This window comes from Triturus cristatus, chromosome 7 (genome assembly GCF_964204655.1).
Source record: "Triturus cristatus chromosome 7, aTriCri1.1, whole genome shotgun sequence".
Taxonomy (NCBI): Eukaryota; Metazoa; Chordata; class Amphibia; order Caudata; family Salamandridae; genus Triturus; species Triturus cristatus.
The window spans coordinates 445295431-445312039 of NC_140590.1; the positions used below are offsets into that span (position 1 = coordinate 445295431).

Below are 16609 nucleotides of genomic sequence, written 5' to 3' on the forward strand. Positions count from 1 at the left end.
TTACTCCATATTTATGAAACCATTCAAAGCCCTGCAAAGTGGCTTTGCGTGGCTTCATAAATATGACTTGCAGATTTGTGACGTGCATTTACCACGTTCCGTGGTGCAAGCATGATGCAAGGCCCTTGTAAACATGCCCCTTAGTCTGGTGTGCATGCAAATCCTGCATTGCCAATCCCTGGTGAGTTGCATTAATACTGCTGGAACAAGGCCAATGGAGGCACCTATGTGTGAGGCGAACTGGCCTCAAGGGTCCTGTGACCTCAGTGACAAAGTCACTGCTGTTCTAGGGTGTGCTGCTTCGTAGGCCTACCCACAAGACTGTAGGTGAACTTCAGAATGGATTGTGATGGACAGGCCTTCAAGGTTAACCCATAGTGGCCACCGGTAGGGTCCACTTGCTGGTGCTTAGAGACCAGGGCTTCTATGGTCTAGTATGGCCTTCTAAGGTCTAGTAGGGGAATGTGCTCCCTCAGGAGAGTGGTCTGGTGGACTGGTCATGAAGCCCGATTCCCCAGTTCCAGATTTTGTAGCTCTGGCCGTAGTGCCACATCCTATCCTCCATGAGCACCCTTCTGTCCCACTGAGAGACACTTGCACTGCCTTCAGCTACAACCCAATTCTGCCCCATTATAAGCACCTGGCTGTGACTCAATTCAAATTACGCACTGCCTGAAAAAAGTAACAACATCCTGAAAAAAGCAAACACTCATAGGCACAGGAAGATTATGTAAAGCGTGCGAAATATAAGCAGGAACGACATGGCTACTTTCGTTTTTACACTCCTTGTTTAGAAATCAATGAGTGTTTTTTGCCTCAAACTTTGAGGACATGAAAACTGTGCTCGTAGTGTACACAGGTGTGCCTTTGGTGTACTCGTGGACAGCAATGAAGGGCATAAGCAGGGCTCAGAAGATTAAGGGATTCTTGTGGAAAATCTGATCTGACGCACAGAAACCCACAGGGCTCCTCCACATTCATGTAAGCCAACTAGCTGCTCAAACATCGACTTTATGTATTCAAGTGTCCTGCTAACTATACCTTTTGAACTGTCTGGCTTGCTAACTCTCCTACCCACAAAAAACTTGAAAGAGCTCTTGAGGGTAAAAGGCAAAATTATATTTTAATTCGGGAAGTGAAGGATACATCCAAATTTATTTTTTGTGGTGACACAATCGTACATTAGTTAGGATGTAATGCATTGCTAAAACAAAATCACAAACCTAAGAGGTCCCAAAGGCAAGACCTATTGGCTTTGCCAATGCTTGTTTAGATATCTCATTTGCTAAATGGGGCACTTTTAATTTGGTGCCAGACAGGGCCAAACTGGGAACCCAAAGCAGCCCTGGCAAATTTGTGTCCATCCCCTGCACAGTGTGATGCATGCGAACGCAGCAAGCAAGCCTGATGACTGCAAAAGGGACACGGGGAGAGGGTGTTCTCTCCCCTAGAACATTTTGGAAAAAATTACATAAATGGTGCATTCTACAACACATTGTATTATGTATTCCATTGTATTAGCTTTTAGAGAACAGTAAATGATGACCTTACGGTGCAGCAGGATACGACAATCTTGTTGGGGCCCTTCAAGGATTCCCTCACTATCACCCTCCAACAGCGCCCCTCACCTCTCCACTGCCCCTCTCTCACATGTATTTAAATTGTTTTATAGTGCCTCTCATACCAGTGAGGGACTTGGAGCACTTTACATCATACACACATACAGAGACAATTAATCATACATGTGTAATTCAATGTTTAGAAAATGTTTACAAGACAAAAGGGGCGACAAGGTGTTAGGATTCACATGCCATCAATTCTGGTTGGCATTTTTTTAAGATCTGGAACACAACCTGAGGGTTCAAAATGTGACACAGTAGTTGGATTTTCTAATAAGAATGTATTTCTTCCCAAACAAACCAATTTTAGCAGTATTAGGATAATGAATGACTGGGTAAAAAACATAACTTCCAAACCCTCACTGTTAGAAGGTGACCTCAGGGGGGCCCGGAGGGGGCACTGACGAGCCTGAGGTCAACCCTCAAGGTATCGTAGCCGGGCACTGGCGGGAGACTCCACAGGGGAGGAATCTCGTATCTAGGATCGTACACTCGGCACCACCCGACAAAGAGACACCACACCGGGAGTTCTTACGAACAAATCTTTATCAGATCGGAGTCGTAGGATCTTTATGATCAGCAAGGCAAATATATACAAGTAGAGCACGGGCTCACAGAGTCTCGCGGGGGGGTAGGAGGTAGCGGGACAGTCTTTGGGGATATGGATCAAATGCAGGGGCGTACCCGGCGCACAGCTCACAATCCTCGAGCTGGGGGATACGCTTGTCGTCGTCGGGGTCCGGCAGGACCAAGGGAGTCTGTGGGAGCCTCGAGTCACTCAGCAGGGCTCAAGCACAAGTCGGAGGTCTTACGATCTTTTCGGGGAGCCGCGAGTCACTCAGCAGGGCTCGAGCACAGGTTCGGAGGTCTTACGATCTTCAGGGAGCCGCGAGTCACTCGGCAGGGCTCAAGTTCAGAGGTCTTACGATCTTCAGGGAGCCGCGAGTCACTCAGCAGGGCTCAGGTGTTTCCAAAGGCGAATCTCCCGGATTGTCCCAGAGCACCCCTTGTTATAGGACGACTCCTCTTTGATGTCCGGAGTCTGTGCAGGCAGGGGTCTTGTCACCTAGGGGTCGCTTGTCGGGGTTTCCTGCCATTGTCTTTTGATCCTTTCAGGGCCGGGTCGGGAGGAGTCCCAGACACCCAGCAGGCGTGGAGCCGGCCCTCGGGGAGGCGGCGGGCCGATCAAAACCCACCTTCCCAGGGGAGCTCAGAGGTGCGATGGAAACTGCTCCTCCCTCTCTCATCCCAATGGGAGCGCGATGTCCCCCAGCCGGAGTGGCGCCTCTAGGCCAGGGTCGCGCTGGGGCCGGGCGGCCATCATGGTGCATGAAGTGGGCACGCGGGCCCGGTGTGGCCGAAAGGAGGAAGGCCACGGACGGGGAAGTCCGGGTCGGGTGTGTGTGTGTTCTGGTGGGAAGGATCGGCTAGGCCGTGTGCTCGGGGGCTGCGTAAGGTGCATGGGTCAGGTTATGTGGTGCGGGGACAGGGATGGCCATGCTACGAGGCCGGGTCTAACACGCGTCCCCCCCAGCTGAAAGCCGGAGAGAACTACCCCTCCTCTTGGGGGTTCTCTTCGCTGAGGCGGAAGAACCGGGAGAGGCCATCGGCATTGGCGTGGTCAGTACCAGGGCGATGTTCCACGGTGAAATCCATCCCCTGGAGGGAGATTGACCACCGCAGTAGTTTGGGGTTTTCTCCTCGCATCTGCATGTGCCATCGCAAGGGGCGATGGTCGGTTTGGACTTTGAAATGGGTGCCGAACAGATAGGGGCGTAACTTATTGAGGGCCCAGACTACGGCGAACGCCTCGCGTTCGATGGTGCTCCATCTCTGTTCTCTGGGCAACAGCCTTCGGCTGAGGAAGGCTATGGGCTGGTCTAGGCCTTGGTCATTCACCAGCGACAGGACGGCCCCAATTCCATGCTCGGAGGCGTCCGTTTGTACCACAAACTCCTTGGAGTAGTCGGGAGCCTGAAGGACGGGGGCTGTGCACATGGCCACTTTTAGGGCATCGAACGCCTCTTGGCAGGCAGTGGTCCACTGCACTTTCTTGGGTTGTTTCTTGGACGTGAGTTCCGTGAGGGGACCGACTAGGCTGCCGTACCCCCGGATGAATCTCCGGTAGTAGCCCGTGAGGCCCAGAAAGGCTCGGACCTCCGTTTGGGTAGTAGGAGGTTCCCAGGCTAGGATGGCGTCAATCTTGGGCTGTAGAGGGGCGACCTGGCCGCTTCCGACCTGGTGCCCCAGGTAGACTACCGAACCTTGCCCAATCTGGCACTTGCTGGCTTTCACGGTGAGGCCTGCCTGGCGCAGGGCGGTTATCACCCTCCGGAGGTGCTGGAGGTGCTCACTCCATTCGGAACTGAAAACTGCGATATCGTCTAGATAGGCAGCGCTGAATTTTTCCAGCCCGGCCAGGACTCTATTTACCAGTCGCTGGAAGGTGGCCGGGGCTTTTTTCATCCCGAAGGGCATCACGCGAAAGCGATAGTGCCCATCCGGGGTGGAGAAGGCGGACCGCTCCTTGGCTCCTTCTGTGAGCGCAATTTGCCAGTAGCCGCAGGTGAGATCGAAGGTGCTGAGGAACCGAACAGCCCCGAGGCGGTCAATCAGCTCGTCGGCTCGGGGAATGGGGTGGGCATCGGCTCGGGTGACTTCATTGAGTCCCCGGTAGTCCACGCAGAAGCGGAGTTCTGGGGCGACACCGGGGGCAGCTGCTTTCGGGACCAGGACCACGGGGCTGGCCCAGGGACTGTCTGAGGGTTCGATCACTCCTAAGGTCAACATCTTCGAGACCTCGCTTGAATGCAGGTCCGGACCCGATCAGGGACTCGGTAGTCGCGGTGTTTCACCGGTGGGCTGTCTCCGGTGTCCACGTCATGGACACACCAGTCGGTGACTTGGGGGACCAGGGAGAATAGGTCGGAAAACTGCCCTAGGAGCTGGCGGCAATCCTCACGTTGCTGGGAAGTGAGGGATGGGGAGAGGTTCACTCCCTCTACGGAGCCGTCCTTCTCTTTGGTGCACAGGAGATCAGGGAAGGGATCCGACTCCTCCTTGGCCCCGTCATCGGTGGCCAGCAGGAGGCTCAGCTCCGTCCGCACAAAGTGGGGCTTGAGGCGGTTCACGTGGAGGACCCGGAGGGGGTCCCGTGGTGACTGGACGTCCACCAAGTACGTGACCTGGCTCTTCCGCTCAATCACTTTGAAGGGCCCGGTCCATTTATCCTGGAGGGCGCAGGGTTTCACGGGGGCCATGACCCATACCTGCTGGCCCGGCTGGAACTCGACCAGAGTGGCATTCTGGTCGTACCAGCGCTTCATCTCTTCTTGGCTCGCCTCCAGGTTGGCCTCGGCCATCTCTCGGAACTTCCTAGTCTGGTTTCGGAGGGTCAGGACTTATCAGAACACATCTCGGGGGTGGCCTCGGGGCACCGCCTCCCACCCTTCCTTGACCAGGCTGAGGGGCCCCCGGACGGGGTGCCCGTAGAGTAACTCAAAGGGGCTGAACCCCAAGGATTTCTCGGGAACTTCCCGGTAGGCGAACAGGAGGCAGGGGAGCAGGACGTCCCACTTACGCCGGAGGGGCTCTTCCAGGCCCGCGATCATCCCTTTCAGATTCCGGTTAAACCGCTCTACCAGGCCGTTTCCTTGGGGGTGGTACGGGGTGGTGAACTTATAGGACACTCCACATTGTTGCCACAAGGACGTCATGTATCTGGAGATGAAATTCATACCGCGATCGCTCACGACCTCGCGGGGAAAACCCATACGGGAAAAGATTCCCATCAACGCCCGGCCCACCACGGGGGCTGTGACGGTGCGCAGGGGTATGGCTTCAGGGTATCGGGTGGCATGATCCGCCAGGATTAGGATAAAGCAGTGCCCTTGGGAGGCTGGGGGGTCCAGGGGCCCCACGATGTCGATCCCGACCCGTTCAAAAGGGGTACTGACGACAGGGAAGGGTTGGAGGGGAGCCTTGCGCTTTACTCCGCTCTTCCCACTAGCCTGGCACGTGGGACAGGACTTGCAGTGGGCTTCTACATCCGCTTTCATTCTGGGCAAGTAGAAGTGAGTCACGAGGCGACTGTAGGTTTTGTCCTGGCCCAAGTGGCCTGCGAGGGGAACGTCGTGGGCCAAGCCCAGGAGGAGGTCTCGGAAGCGTAGGGGTACCACCAGCACCCGGGCGGATCCTAGCTCCACCGCCTTCTGCTCGCTGTACAAAAGGTCATTCTCCCAATGCACCCGGTGCGTTCCAGTTTGGTCGCCCGCGGCCTGGGCCTCTGCTTGTTGCCGGGGCCCGACCAGGGAAGGACAGGTAGCCTGCTCTCGGCAGAACTCCTCTCGGGAGGGGCCCCCCTCGTGGCGCCACTGGGCCAACTCGGGCAGATCGCCTAACTCGGTGACCTGTGCGGAGTCGGAAGGTGGGGGTTCGTCACTGGCGACCGACCCTCCTTGTAAGGGGATGTGGGGACCCTCGGCGGGGACCATCCTGTCTTCAGTGGTCGGGGCGTCGTCGACTTCCCCAAGGGGGGTCAGTCGGGCTGCCATGGATCGGGTGGTGGCGCACACCCACTCCGGGAGACCCATCATCCATAGGTGGGTCTTGCGCTCGACTTGTTTCCAGGGGGAACTTTCCAGGTCGTTCCCCAGGAGACAGTCGACTGGCTGGGAGGTTCTCACTGCGACTTTCAGTTTACCGACCACCCCTCCCCATTCAACAGGCACCAGGGCTACCTTACACAGACTTTCCGTATTGTCAGCAGAAATGACCGGGCTAAAGACGTTGGGGAGGACCTGGTCTTCGTTGACCAAATGACTGAGGACACCGGTGATGCTGGCCCCGGTGTCACGAAGGGCCTCTACTTGGTGGCCATTGATCGTTACGAGCTGCCCATATTTCTTCGTGTTGGAGGGCAGGAGGCTTCCAGGGACCATTTCTCTATCTCCTAAGGATACTAGGGCCATGGCTGCGGGTTCCCACTCTACGGTCTCCTCAACCTCCTCCTCCAGTGCTACATTGGCTATCTGTCTAGCGGGAGGTGCTGCCTGGGTGATGTGTGGGGCCATGGGGCATTCAGGGTCGTTGGCGTAATGCCCGAGCTTCTGACAACGGAAACAAGTGATGGTCACCCGGTGCCCCCGTCTCACGGGGGGGCCGGATACAACTGGTGGGGGTGCCGGGAAAGGCGGAGGTTGGGTTTTCGGGGGACTGGACTGGGACTCTCTCTGCCCTCCCTGGTTCCCCCCCCTCTCTGGCGGGGTGGTCCCTGACTGGCTCGGGGGTACTCTCCTACAGGGCCCCGGGAGACCCGGGTGTTGGTCCAGCGATCCGCCTCGACAGCCAGCTTTCTCAGATCCGTGAGCTTGCTGTCGAGCAGATGCTGGCGCAGTTCCACAAAGCAGTTCGCAGCCAGGTGTTCCCACAACATAAGGTCGGTTAGTTCTTCTAGGGTGGTTACCTTGCTGCCCTTGATCCACCCATCGAATGCGCGGCTGAAGAAGTTTACATACTCAACCCAGGTGGTGCCCGGGATCTTCCTGCAGTCCCGGAACCGCTGGCGGTACATCTCCAGGGTGAGGCCGTACCTCGTGAGGAGGGCCTCTTTCATGTGGTTGTAGGAGGTCTGCATGGAGGTTGGTAGGTCGAGCAGGGTGTCTCTCCCCTCGCTCAGGAATCGTCCCCACAACCCGGCCCCCCAATCCTTCTGCGGGACCCAATGGGAGGTCATGGCGACCTCGTATGCCCTGAACCACTGTTGAATGTCATCGTTTTTGTAATATTCTTTGACCACATCCTTGGGGATGTGGACCTTCTGCTCTGACGGGGAGGCCGCCTCTCGGTTCCCCGTGGGCCGCGCTTCTTCGCTTTTTGCTTTTAGCTCCATTTCTTTCAAGCTGCGTTCGTGCTCCAGTTGAAGTCTCCTTCCTTCGTGTTCCCGTTGGAGTTTCTTCTCTTCTAGTTCTCCTTGCACTCGCATCTGTTCCACTGCTAGCTTTTTTTCGGCTAATTTCAACTCGCCCTCGATTTTGAGTTTGGCTAATTAGAGTTCGTGATGGCGACTTCTTTCTCTGTCTGCGAGTTCCTCCGGGGATAGGCCCCCGTCTGGTACGAAGCTTCGCACCTAGTTGCTGCTGCGTTCTCCTTGGGAGGGTCCAGCTTCGTCATGGGGCTCCTCCGCTCCTTCTGGGTGGGGGGCTCCAGAATCCACCCAAGCTTACAGTGCCTTCTGCATATCTTCTTTGGTGTTGAGACCAGTGGTAGCGATTTTGAGTTCTTTGCAGAATTGCTTCAGTTCTCTGTGTGTGTACTCCTCCAGTTGTTCCGCCTGGAACACGGTACTGGTGTCGTTTTCTGTGAGAACCACGGCGTTTCCTTCTGCCATCTTTGTCGGTAGTGCATCAGCCGTTCACGGTACGATCTCTAGATTATGGGCCCGAATCCCGTTGCTTGCCACCAATGTTAGAAGGCGACCTCAGAGGGGCCCGGAGGGGGCACTGAAGAGCCTGAGGTCAACCCTCAAGGTATCGTAGCCGGGCACTGGCGGGAGACTCCTCAGGGGAGGAATCTAGGATCGTACACTCGGCACCACCCGACAAAGAGACACCACACCGGGAGTTCTTATGAACAAATCTTTATCAGATCGGAGTCGTAGGATCTTTATGATCAGCAAGGCAAATATATACAAGTAGAGCACGGGCTCACAGAGTCTCGGGGGGGTAGGAGGTAGCGGGACAGTCTTTGGGGATATGGATCAAATGCAGGGGCGTACCCGGCGCACAGCTCACAATCCTCGAGCTGGGGGATACGCTTGTCGTCGTCGGTGTCCGGCGGGACCAAGGGAGTCTGTGGGAGCCGCGAGTCACTCAGCAGGGCTCAAGCACAAGTCAGAGGTCTTACGATCTTTTCGGGGAGCCGCGAGTCACTCAGCAGGGCTCGAGCACAGGTTCGGAGGTCTTACGATCTTCAGGGAGCCGCGAGTCACTCAGCAGGGCTCAAGCACAGGTTCGGAGGTCTTACGATCTTCAGGGAGCCGCGAGTCACTCAGCAGGGCTCAAGCACAAGTTCGGAGGTCTTACGATCTTCAGGGAGCCGCGATTCACTCTTAACGGGGGTTCAGGTGTTTCCAAAGGCGAATCTCCCGGATAGTCCCAGAGCACCCCTTGTTATAGGACGACTCCTCTTTGATGTCCGGAGTCTGTGCAGGCAGGGGTCTTGTCACCTGGGGGTCGCTTGTCGGGGTTTCCTGCCATTGTCTTTTGATCCTTTCAGGGCCGGGTCGGTAGGAGTCCCAGACACCCAGCAGGCGTGGAGCCAGCCCTCGGGGAGGCCGGCGGGCCGATCGAAACCCACCTTCCCAGGGGAGCTCAGAGGTGCGATGGAAACTGCTCCTCCCTCTCTCATCCCAATGGGAGCGCGATGTCCCCCAGCCGGAGTGGCACCTCTAGGCCAGGGTCACGCTGGGGCCGGGCGGCCATCATGGTGCATGAAGTGGGCACGCGGGCCCGGTGTGGCCGAAAGGAGGAAGGCCACGGACGGGGAAGTCCGAGTCGGGTGTGTGTGTGTTCTGGTGGGAAGGATCGGCTAGGCCGTGTGCTCGGGGGCTGCGTGAGGTGCATGGGTCAGGTTATGTGGTGCGGGGACAGGGATGGCCATGCTACGAGGCCGGGTCTAACACTCACCATGCAGTTTGCATGCAGCTCTCTGTGACAAAAGCAGTAACCCACTGAGCTTTGCCCATTAAATACAGTTCTGTAACTGTATGGTACAGGTTCTTTGCAGCAGGCATTTTAACCCTCTGCGCTACAATGGATGGGTCAAAACTGGCAATAGACAATACTCCAATCTCTCTCCAACAGGAAGATCAACCACCAGAGATATAAATCTTGACTCTTTTATTGTTGCCTGAAATCTGCTGGGCTTACAAGGAATCCTGCAGTTATTTTTGCGTTTTTGAGAGTGAGAAGTGAGTCATTGTGCTGGACAGCCCTGCGGGTTTTGTTACTGGGGGTCGGTTTTGCAGCCTCCAGTAATAAAACCAGCCTCCCTTCCGATGCCCAGTACACCAGCCCTGCCTTGGAGCCAGGGCTTATTTGTTTTCACAGTCAGACCCTGGATGGGGTTCACAAGGGGCTCTGGTGCTCGGGTGTCACAGAAATGGACACCTCGGGCTGCTTTTATGTTATATCCTTAGAAAAGGCTAAACAGTATTTTCAAAAAGACCACATCCCTGAACATAGACAGAGAAGCAGTACACATTTTATAAAATATAATACAGAAAACAGCAGATAAGACATTAAACATTTTCCACATTTATTTTTAAAAAGCGCCAAGGTTTGAGCACATTCTGCCACGAATTCCACATGAAGTCCTCTTCCTTTCCGTGTGGTATTGTAAGTCTGGGCGAGCTGGAAAATAAAGGGCAGATGAGGTCAAGGGCGGGGCCGCCAATGCGTCCTAATGTGTCCATTGTATTGGTCACAGTGGGGGCAGGCAGGTGGCCTCCTCACTAAATGAGGTGTAAATCACTGCACAGGCGGGCCCCTCAGAGGTAGCCGGGTTTTTGTGCCGATTGAATGCTCCTCCAGTGCACCACGGCTCCTACAGTGTTGCTGGGCAGGTCCCTGCCCACAGATACAGTGGGGAAGGGGGAGGGGGTCCTGGCAACTGCAGAGGCCTTCCTCGCTATGCATCACACCGGCCTGGATGATCCTGTAGTTTTTTTTTTTAAACTCAGAGCATTCCTGTCGTCCTGGAACGCATTTTTTAAATGAAGTAGGGGAACGGACTTTGTTAAATTAAATCAGTAGGGGCACGCTGTGCCCTTCCGTTCCCGCCCACTTCGACCACTGGGCTTTCCCCTCTGTGACCGTTACTGTCAAGTAGATCCCCTCTGCTCACCTTGGATCTACTGACTGTGTTTGCCTTGTGTGCTGGTCCGTTTTCTTGCAAATGCTTCCTCTCACCCACAACGCTTTTTGTTTACTACTACTACCAGAATACTGTGGATTTTGACCACTGCTGCTGAAATGTCAAATTAGCCATCTGTATGGTATTTTATAGACCTTATAGTTCTGAACGGATATTTGAAGGGTAAGTTCTTTTCAATGAAAGAGGTTCAGCCGACCGCCATCTTGAAAATCCCTCGCGCACCTTTCGAAGCCCAATAAGGACTTAGGTGCCGAGAGAGAAGGTAATTATTCCTGGAGGCCTCCGTTCCAAGCTGGGCACGGGTTCGATTCCAGGGCTGGCCCAGCAACCCTGGGCTGGAAGGCAAAACAGTGGTTACTGTGACGTTGGATAATACAACCCTTGTCCCTGCTAGAGAACAGCGTTTCAGGTGAGCTTTATATACGGATGGTCAATATCTGACGGGGACTTGTTTTTTACTCAGATTCAAAGGCTGCCATCGCGGGTACACTGCTTTGGCTTATTTTCGACTGCCAAACAGGTATCCGATCAACCGTAATTTATTCTAAATACAGCCGAGCAAACTGTTATAGTTTGATTCTTGTAATCAGCAGATTGAAACCTGTGATTTTGGCCTGCTAGTGCATGTAGTTCTGCATGCCGGTTTCTTTTTTACAGATTTATATAGCGCAAACTCGACCCGAAGGTATTGCAGCGCTTTATTCGTCTTGCTTGTTTGTTTTGTTGACCTTATTTATTTAGGACATCCTTCTCATTATCACAGTGCTTCTTAAACACGAGGAGCTGCCCCTTTGTATACTTTTCGCCAATGATTGGTCAAGAGCATGTAGAGCTCTCCTGTCATTGGATGACTTGTGCCAAGTTTTTAGTAGCAGCTGTCGAGAAAAAACTTCTTCTACGAATCGGGCTTTTTAAAATAAGCCATTAACAAGATGTTTTTGGAACTAAAGTTGTCCATAAAACTTCAACAAGCGACTGACTGAATTATAAACAAAAAGTGGGATGAAAGGAGCTCAATATCGCTTACCAGAAGCATGGTTGACAACACGGCCGTCTTTGCTAGGGGCGGGTAGTTTTTTTAACCAATAGTTGGATACATGGAAACTAAGCCTTTCTTATTACTTTCCAGTCTCCTGTCAATCATAATAAACCTAGCTTTCCGATTATGTCCTCTTAGCTTCACTTACTGAAGTTGGTTAGAGTCTGCAGCAAGGCAAAACCAATTGGATTTTTTTCAGCACATTCGGAATCCTAGAGGTATGACTTATATTTGGGAATCTCCCGCCTGATTTGGGAGGGTTGGGATGTGCTGCTTTTGGTGGACAGCTGTTTGCCGGTATTACAGCACCCCTGGCGATTGAGGTTATCTGAAGTTTCTTTGATCTTGAGTACGTGCAGTAGACAGAACCTAAAACTTGAACATTATGACTACAAGAGTGCGTGTGTAGCACAGACCACAGCCGGAAGAAAAGTGGTGTATACCCAGAGCACACTTGGGTGTTAAGCGCATTATTGTTATTTAAGCACTGGTTGTGCACTTATTTTATAACTTTTGTATTTCTTTTTTAAGAGCTGCTGCAGTTGAGGTTTTACAGTGCTGACAGTGTCCAACTGCTGGGCATCATTAAGCGATGTCGAGGGGGAAGAAAGTGTCATGTTGCTGCATTAAAACTCTGTTATGCTTTAAACGCCCCATGATTTAACCTGTCTGGCTTGTGACCTTTTAAAAGAAAGTGTGTGTTTGGCTTCATCTAAGTTAGTATCTGGTTGTCCGTATTATTAATGATTTCTTTTTTTTTTGTTGCTCTGCAGCTCCAAGTTTTTAGTACCGGGGGGATGTATGACAGAGTACAAACAATCTTTTCCTTTTGAATTTGGTTATTTTTGTTGCCTAGTCTTAGGGGTATGAACCGGGTCTTTATACCTCATTGGAGTATTACATGTGGTACACATTTATTTCTAATATGTTATGATGACACTTCATGTGACGTAACGGTGTTTCAATGAGTGGGTGGCGTCAATCTGCTATTGGAATTTCTTTGGTGAAACAAGATCACTGCTTCTGGAACTGTTAAATTTTAGTACAGTATTGTTGTCGACTGTTATTGCTCAGTTAAATAATTTTTCTGTCTGGTACCCAGTGAAGGGCCTATATAAGGGATAAAGTACCTCCTGACATACATTATAGGGATATTGCAAGTCACTGAGGAGTTACTTGATCATATCGAGGCTGAGGACAGAATTCACATATAAGGTCATTTAACTCCAAAGTGACTTGTAATCTACCTATAATGTATGGTAGGGGGTACTTTATTCTGCATAATACACAGTCACACCATCACCTTTCCCACAAACCACTTAAATCCTTGGTGCGAAGCTCTTTCAAATGAGAGGCCACATATTTACCAGTATGAGGAATACATGTAGAATCTCTAGTGTAAAAGTAAATATACCAAAAAGCAGTTAAATTTTTGATACGAAAATATATTAGAATCAGTTTTTTTATCAGTCAGATTTTTTAAAAAATATTGCACTGTAGTGAAATGTGTAGAAACATGAGAAGAGAGTCTATCTTTTGCACTTATTACCCAAGGGGTGCAAAAAATAACCATGTTGCCATAAATATCACCTTTCTGCCTACTGTTACAATCTGCATGCTTGTAATGTGGATGTCAGGCGTTCATTTGACCCATCTGATAAGGTTCTGGTTTTTGCAGTTTATAGTATATTTGTATGAACCTGGGGAAGGTGCTAGCTTTGTCTATGAAAAATGAAAATGGAAGTCGGACATGTTGGGCCTGCTCTTTTTCAGGATTTTTGAATGCAGATTTCCAGTGACACTGGATGGTGGTATGTATCAACAAGCATTGACATAGCCAATAGGTCTCACCTTTGGGACCTTATAAGTGTTTAGTTATCCAGCACAATATCCTTGGTGCAACAACATTAAGTGTTGCATGGCTAAACACTTATAAGGTCCCAAAGGCGAGACCTATTGGCTATGCCAATGCTTGTTGTCAGTTGGTGTAAATCTGTTCAGTAATTGTGAAGTCATGAAAGAAAAAAACTTTGTATATCTAGGGACCTCCGGCGGTCCGCGGGTCCACGCAGATCCAATTATATATTACTTTATGTTAAAATTAGTATACAAATTCAATTAAAAAAACAAAGGTTACAGGGTTATTATGGTTCGGTACATATTATACACACACAAACCCATAGAAATTATGTGGTTATAATTATACTTATACTTATCTGAAGAAACTATAACGTGCTGTTGAGTAACTTTTGGTCACGAGTTTTAGTTTATTAACATAACTATAAGTATAGCTATAACTGCTGAATTTCTATGGGATGTAGTTAAAATGTGAACCTAACTATAACACCCCTGTAACCTTTGTCTTTTTTAAGTGACACACACACCCTCTTCTCCCTTCTCATCTCTGTTTTTAGGGGTGTTTCCTTCCTCCCGTTCTCACTCTGGAAAGGGACTGGCGTCCAGGGCCGGACTGGCTACCGGGCGTTTTGGCATGCTGCCGAGCTGGGGGCCGGTGTCACTGAGGTGGGGGCTAATTTCGTTGATGGAGACCTGCGTGTGCTTCGAAATAAAGCAAAACGAATTTCGTTCAGCACACGCAGGTCCCCATCAACTAAATCAGCCCCCAGCTCGGCAGCATGCCAAAATGCCCGGTAGCCAGTCCGGCCCTGCTGGCGTCTTCAGTAAATCTCTGTGTTTGCAATACCCAAAGCATTTGTGGTGTTCAGAAGCTTACAGGGCATTCCCTAGCTGTGGCACCCACTCCTCGCCATCCTTTCTGCTAGTAGGTTACCTCACATATTAGTGTACGATAGTAAGTCCTTTAAGAGTGAAAAACAAGCAAACTATTGGGATAGTGTTGTTTCCCCCGTTGTTTCCCCCGTTGAGCTCCGAATAAAAAGAGCACATAGGCCAGTATTGAAATCAGACATGGCTACCTGCTATGTATGGAAGGGAGGTTAAGAGCAATGGAATTCAATTGGCTGCAGACAATACTTGTAGTTTTATTAAAACATTCATTCAAACTTTACCTTGTAGTGCATTCCAAGCAGTTTCACTTCTGAACTGGCTTTGGCGGTCCAAAAAGCTTGACTGCTAATTCTCTTTTTATGTAATATTAAGACGAGGAGAGGGGGGCTACTCTCTGACCCCACTGGGCAGCTGACACCATTTGTGTGAGGTCCACTAAAAAGGGAGGAGAGATTGAGAGTGAAATCCGAGCTTCTTCGTTCTGGACCTTTTCTTCCCTCTCATGTGGGCCATGAAAAGGGCAGACAAAGTAGCAGAAGTAAAGTTGTATTTATCAACATATGAGCGACAAGAACGTTTGGCAACTTTTTCCTCTTAGCTCTCTCTTTTTTTTCAATGCTTCAAACCCACCACATGGGCAGGCTTGTGAGGGACATGCGGTGAGTGAGTTTATACATTATCACCTTTCATATTTTCGAAGATCATAGCCTAAATGACCAGTTGCTCAGCACCACTGTCAATTCTTTACGATATATCAAAGTTTTGATTTTTATATGTGCCATGGCGAAGAATTTAAATTTAATCTCCTCGTCTGTTTTGGTCCTCCAGTTACTTTGCTTGGCCTCCTGCGAGATGCAAATGATTATTTTTCTACATAATGCATGACCATTGTTTTAGGTCTAAGGTTAACCAATGCCTTTTGATTTTACTAAAATTATATGTATTGCATACTTCCAAATGGGGTCTTTTAGCCAGCGCTCTTTACCCATTGGTAAATCCCTTCTGTGTCAGCGACTACTTTGGCAATGTGTTTTTTTTTTAGACCAAAATTATATTTTTGCTTTTAGAATTTTTTTTTTCTGGTGGTGAGGCCCCAGCATCTTCATGACTATGAAGTTTTACAAAACCATGACAAAAACAAGAATTTACAAAACCAAAAGTCTGTCCTCGCATACCAGACCCAGAGAAATGGATGCTACTTTGAATCCATTATTGGGAGCTGTCTCACAGTACCAGTGTTAATTGCTTCACAATAGCTTCATTGCTAGTTGAAATGGAGCCCCTAGATGGTAGAACAATTTTATCTGGAACTGCAGAAATCCTTGCAAGTGCTGTGATTTTGAGCTTTTCATGATAACACGCTTACAAAAAATGCAACAGAGTTACCAGTTTTTATTTATGGTGCATAAATAAAAAGATGATGATGCCAAAGTTGTTATCAGTTTTTATCTGATTGGTGCCTCTAAGAATTCGATTTATCTCTTTGCAGGCTTGTTTGGTACACACTAATGAAACAATCCGTGTTCGATATTTCATGGATAAACTCCTGGAAAGACGCAGGCCTGTTATGTTGGTTGGAAACGCTGGCACTGGAAAATCAGTGCTTGTGGGAGACAAACTAACATCTCTCGACCCTGATGAATACATGGTGAAGAACGTGCCCTTTAATTATTACACCACATCAGCCATGCTTCAAGGTAAGCTGAATTGCGACTAATGTGATTCTGGTTTAAAAAAAATATATATGTACAATACTGCTGTCAACATATTGTTAGCAAAAAATGCCGCTAAGCACACACTGGAATACTCCAATCAAATCAATTTAATATTTGTTAGATCTCGTGATAGACAGATAATAAAAGATACATAATAAAAACACAATATTTCATTGTAGAATAAAACAGATAAAACACAAGCAGAAACATAATAAAAACATCAACTTCAATTTGCACCTATCTATTTAAAATAGAATAGGACCTAAGAACGACAAGGTGCTTTAATAAATATCCGTCAAATCAAATACTAAAACAGCATGGATTCACGCAAATAAAGTGCATTCTTTAAGAAAGAACCAACTGCCTCACAGGTAGAATGACCTAGTTGTTGAAGAAAATTCAGCACGACTCTACACCTGCTAAACTTGTGCTTGCGCAATAATAGAAGTAAAAACCGTTTAGTCAGAGGGATATGCAATCTGGCGAAAAAGACAAAGGGCCATATGTACGACGAAGTGGCGGAGCATGTCGTTAGCCTCCTGTCTTAACGACAC

The 16609-nt window shown here is 50.0% G+C and overlaps 1 protein-coding gene across 1 annotated transcript in view; it reads left to right on the forward strand.

Moving 5' to 3' along the window:
* The window catches only part of DNAH9 (dynein axonemal heavy chain 9), a 1479259-nt gene that overhangs the window by 591492 nt on the left and 871158 nt on the right, over window positions 1-16609 (forward strand). Inside the window, exon 38 of the mRNA XM_085616775.1 lies at window positions 15830-16037. Within this exon, the coding sequence (XP_085472901.1) occupies window positions 15830-16037 (208 nt within the window). The remainder of the gene's footprint in view (window positions 1-15829; window positions 16038-16609) is intronic.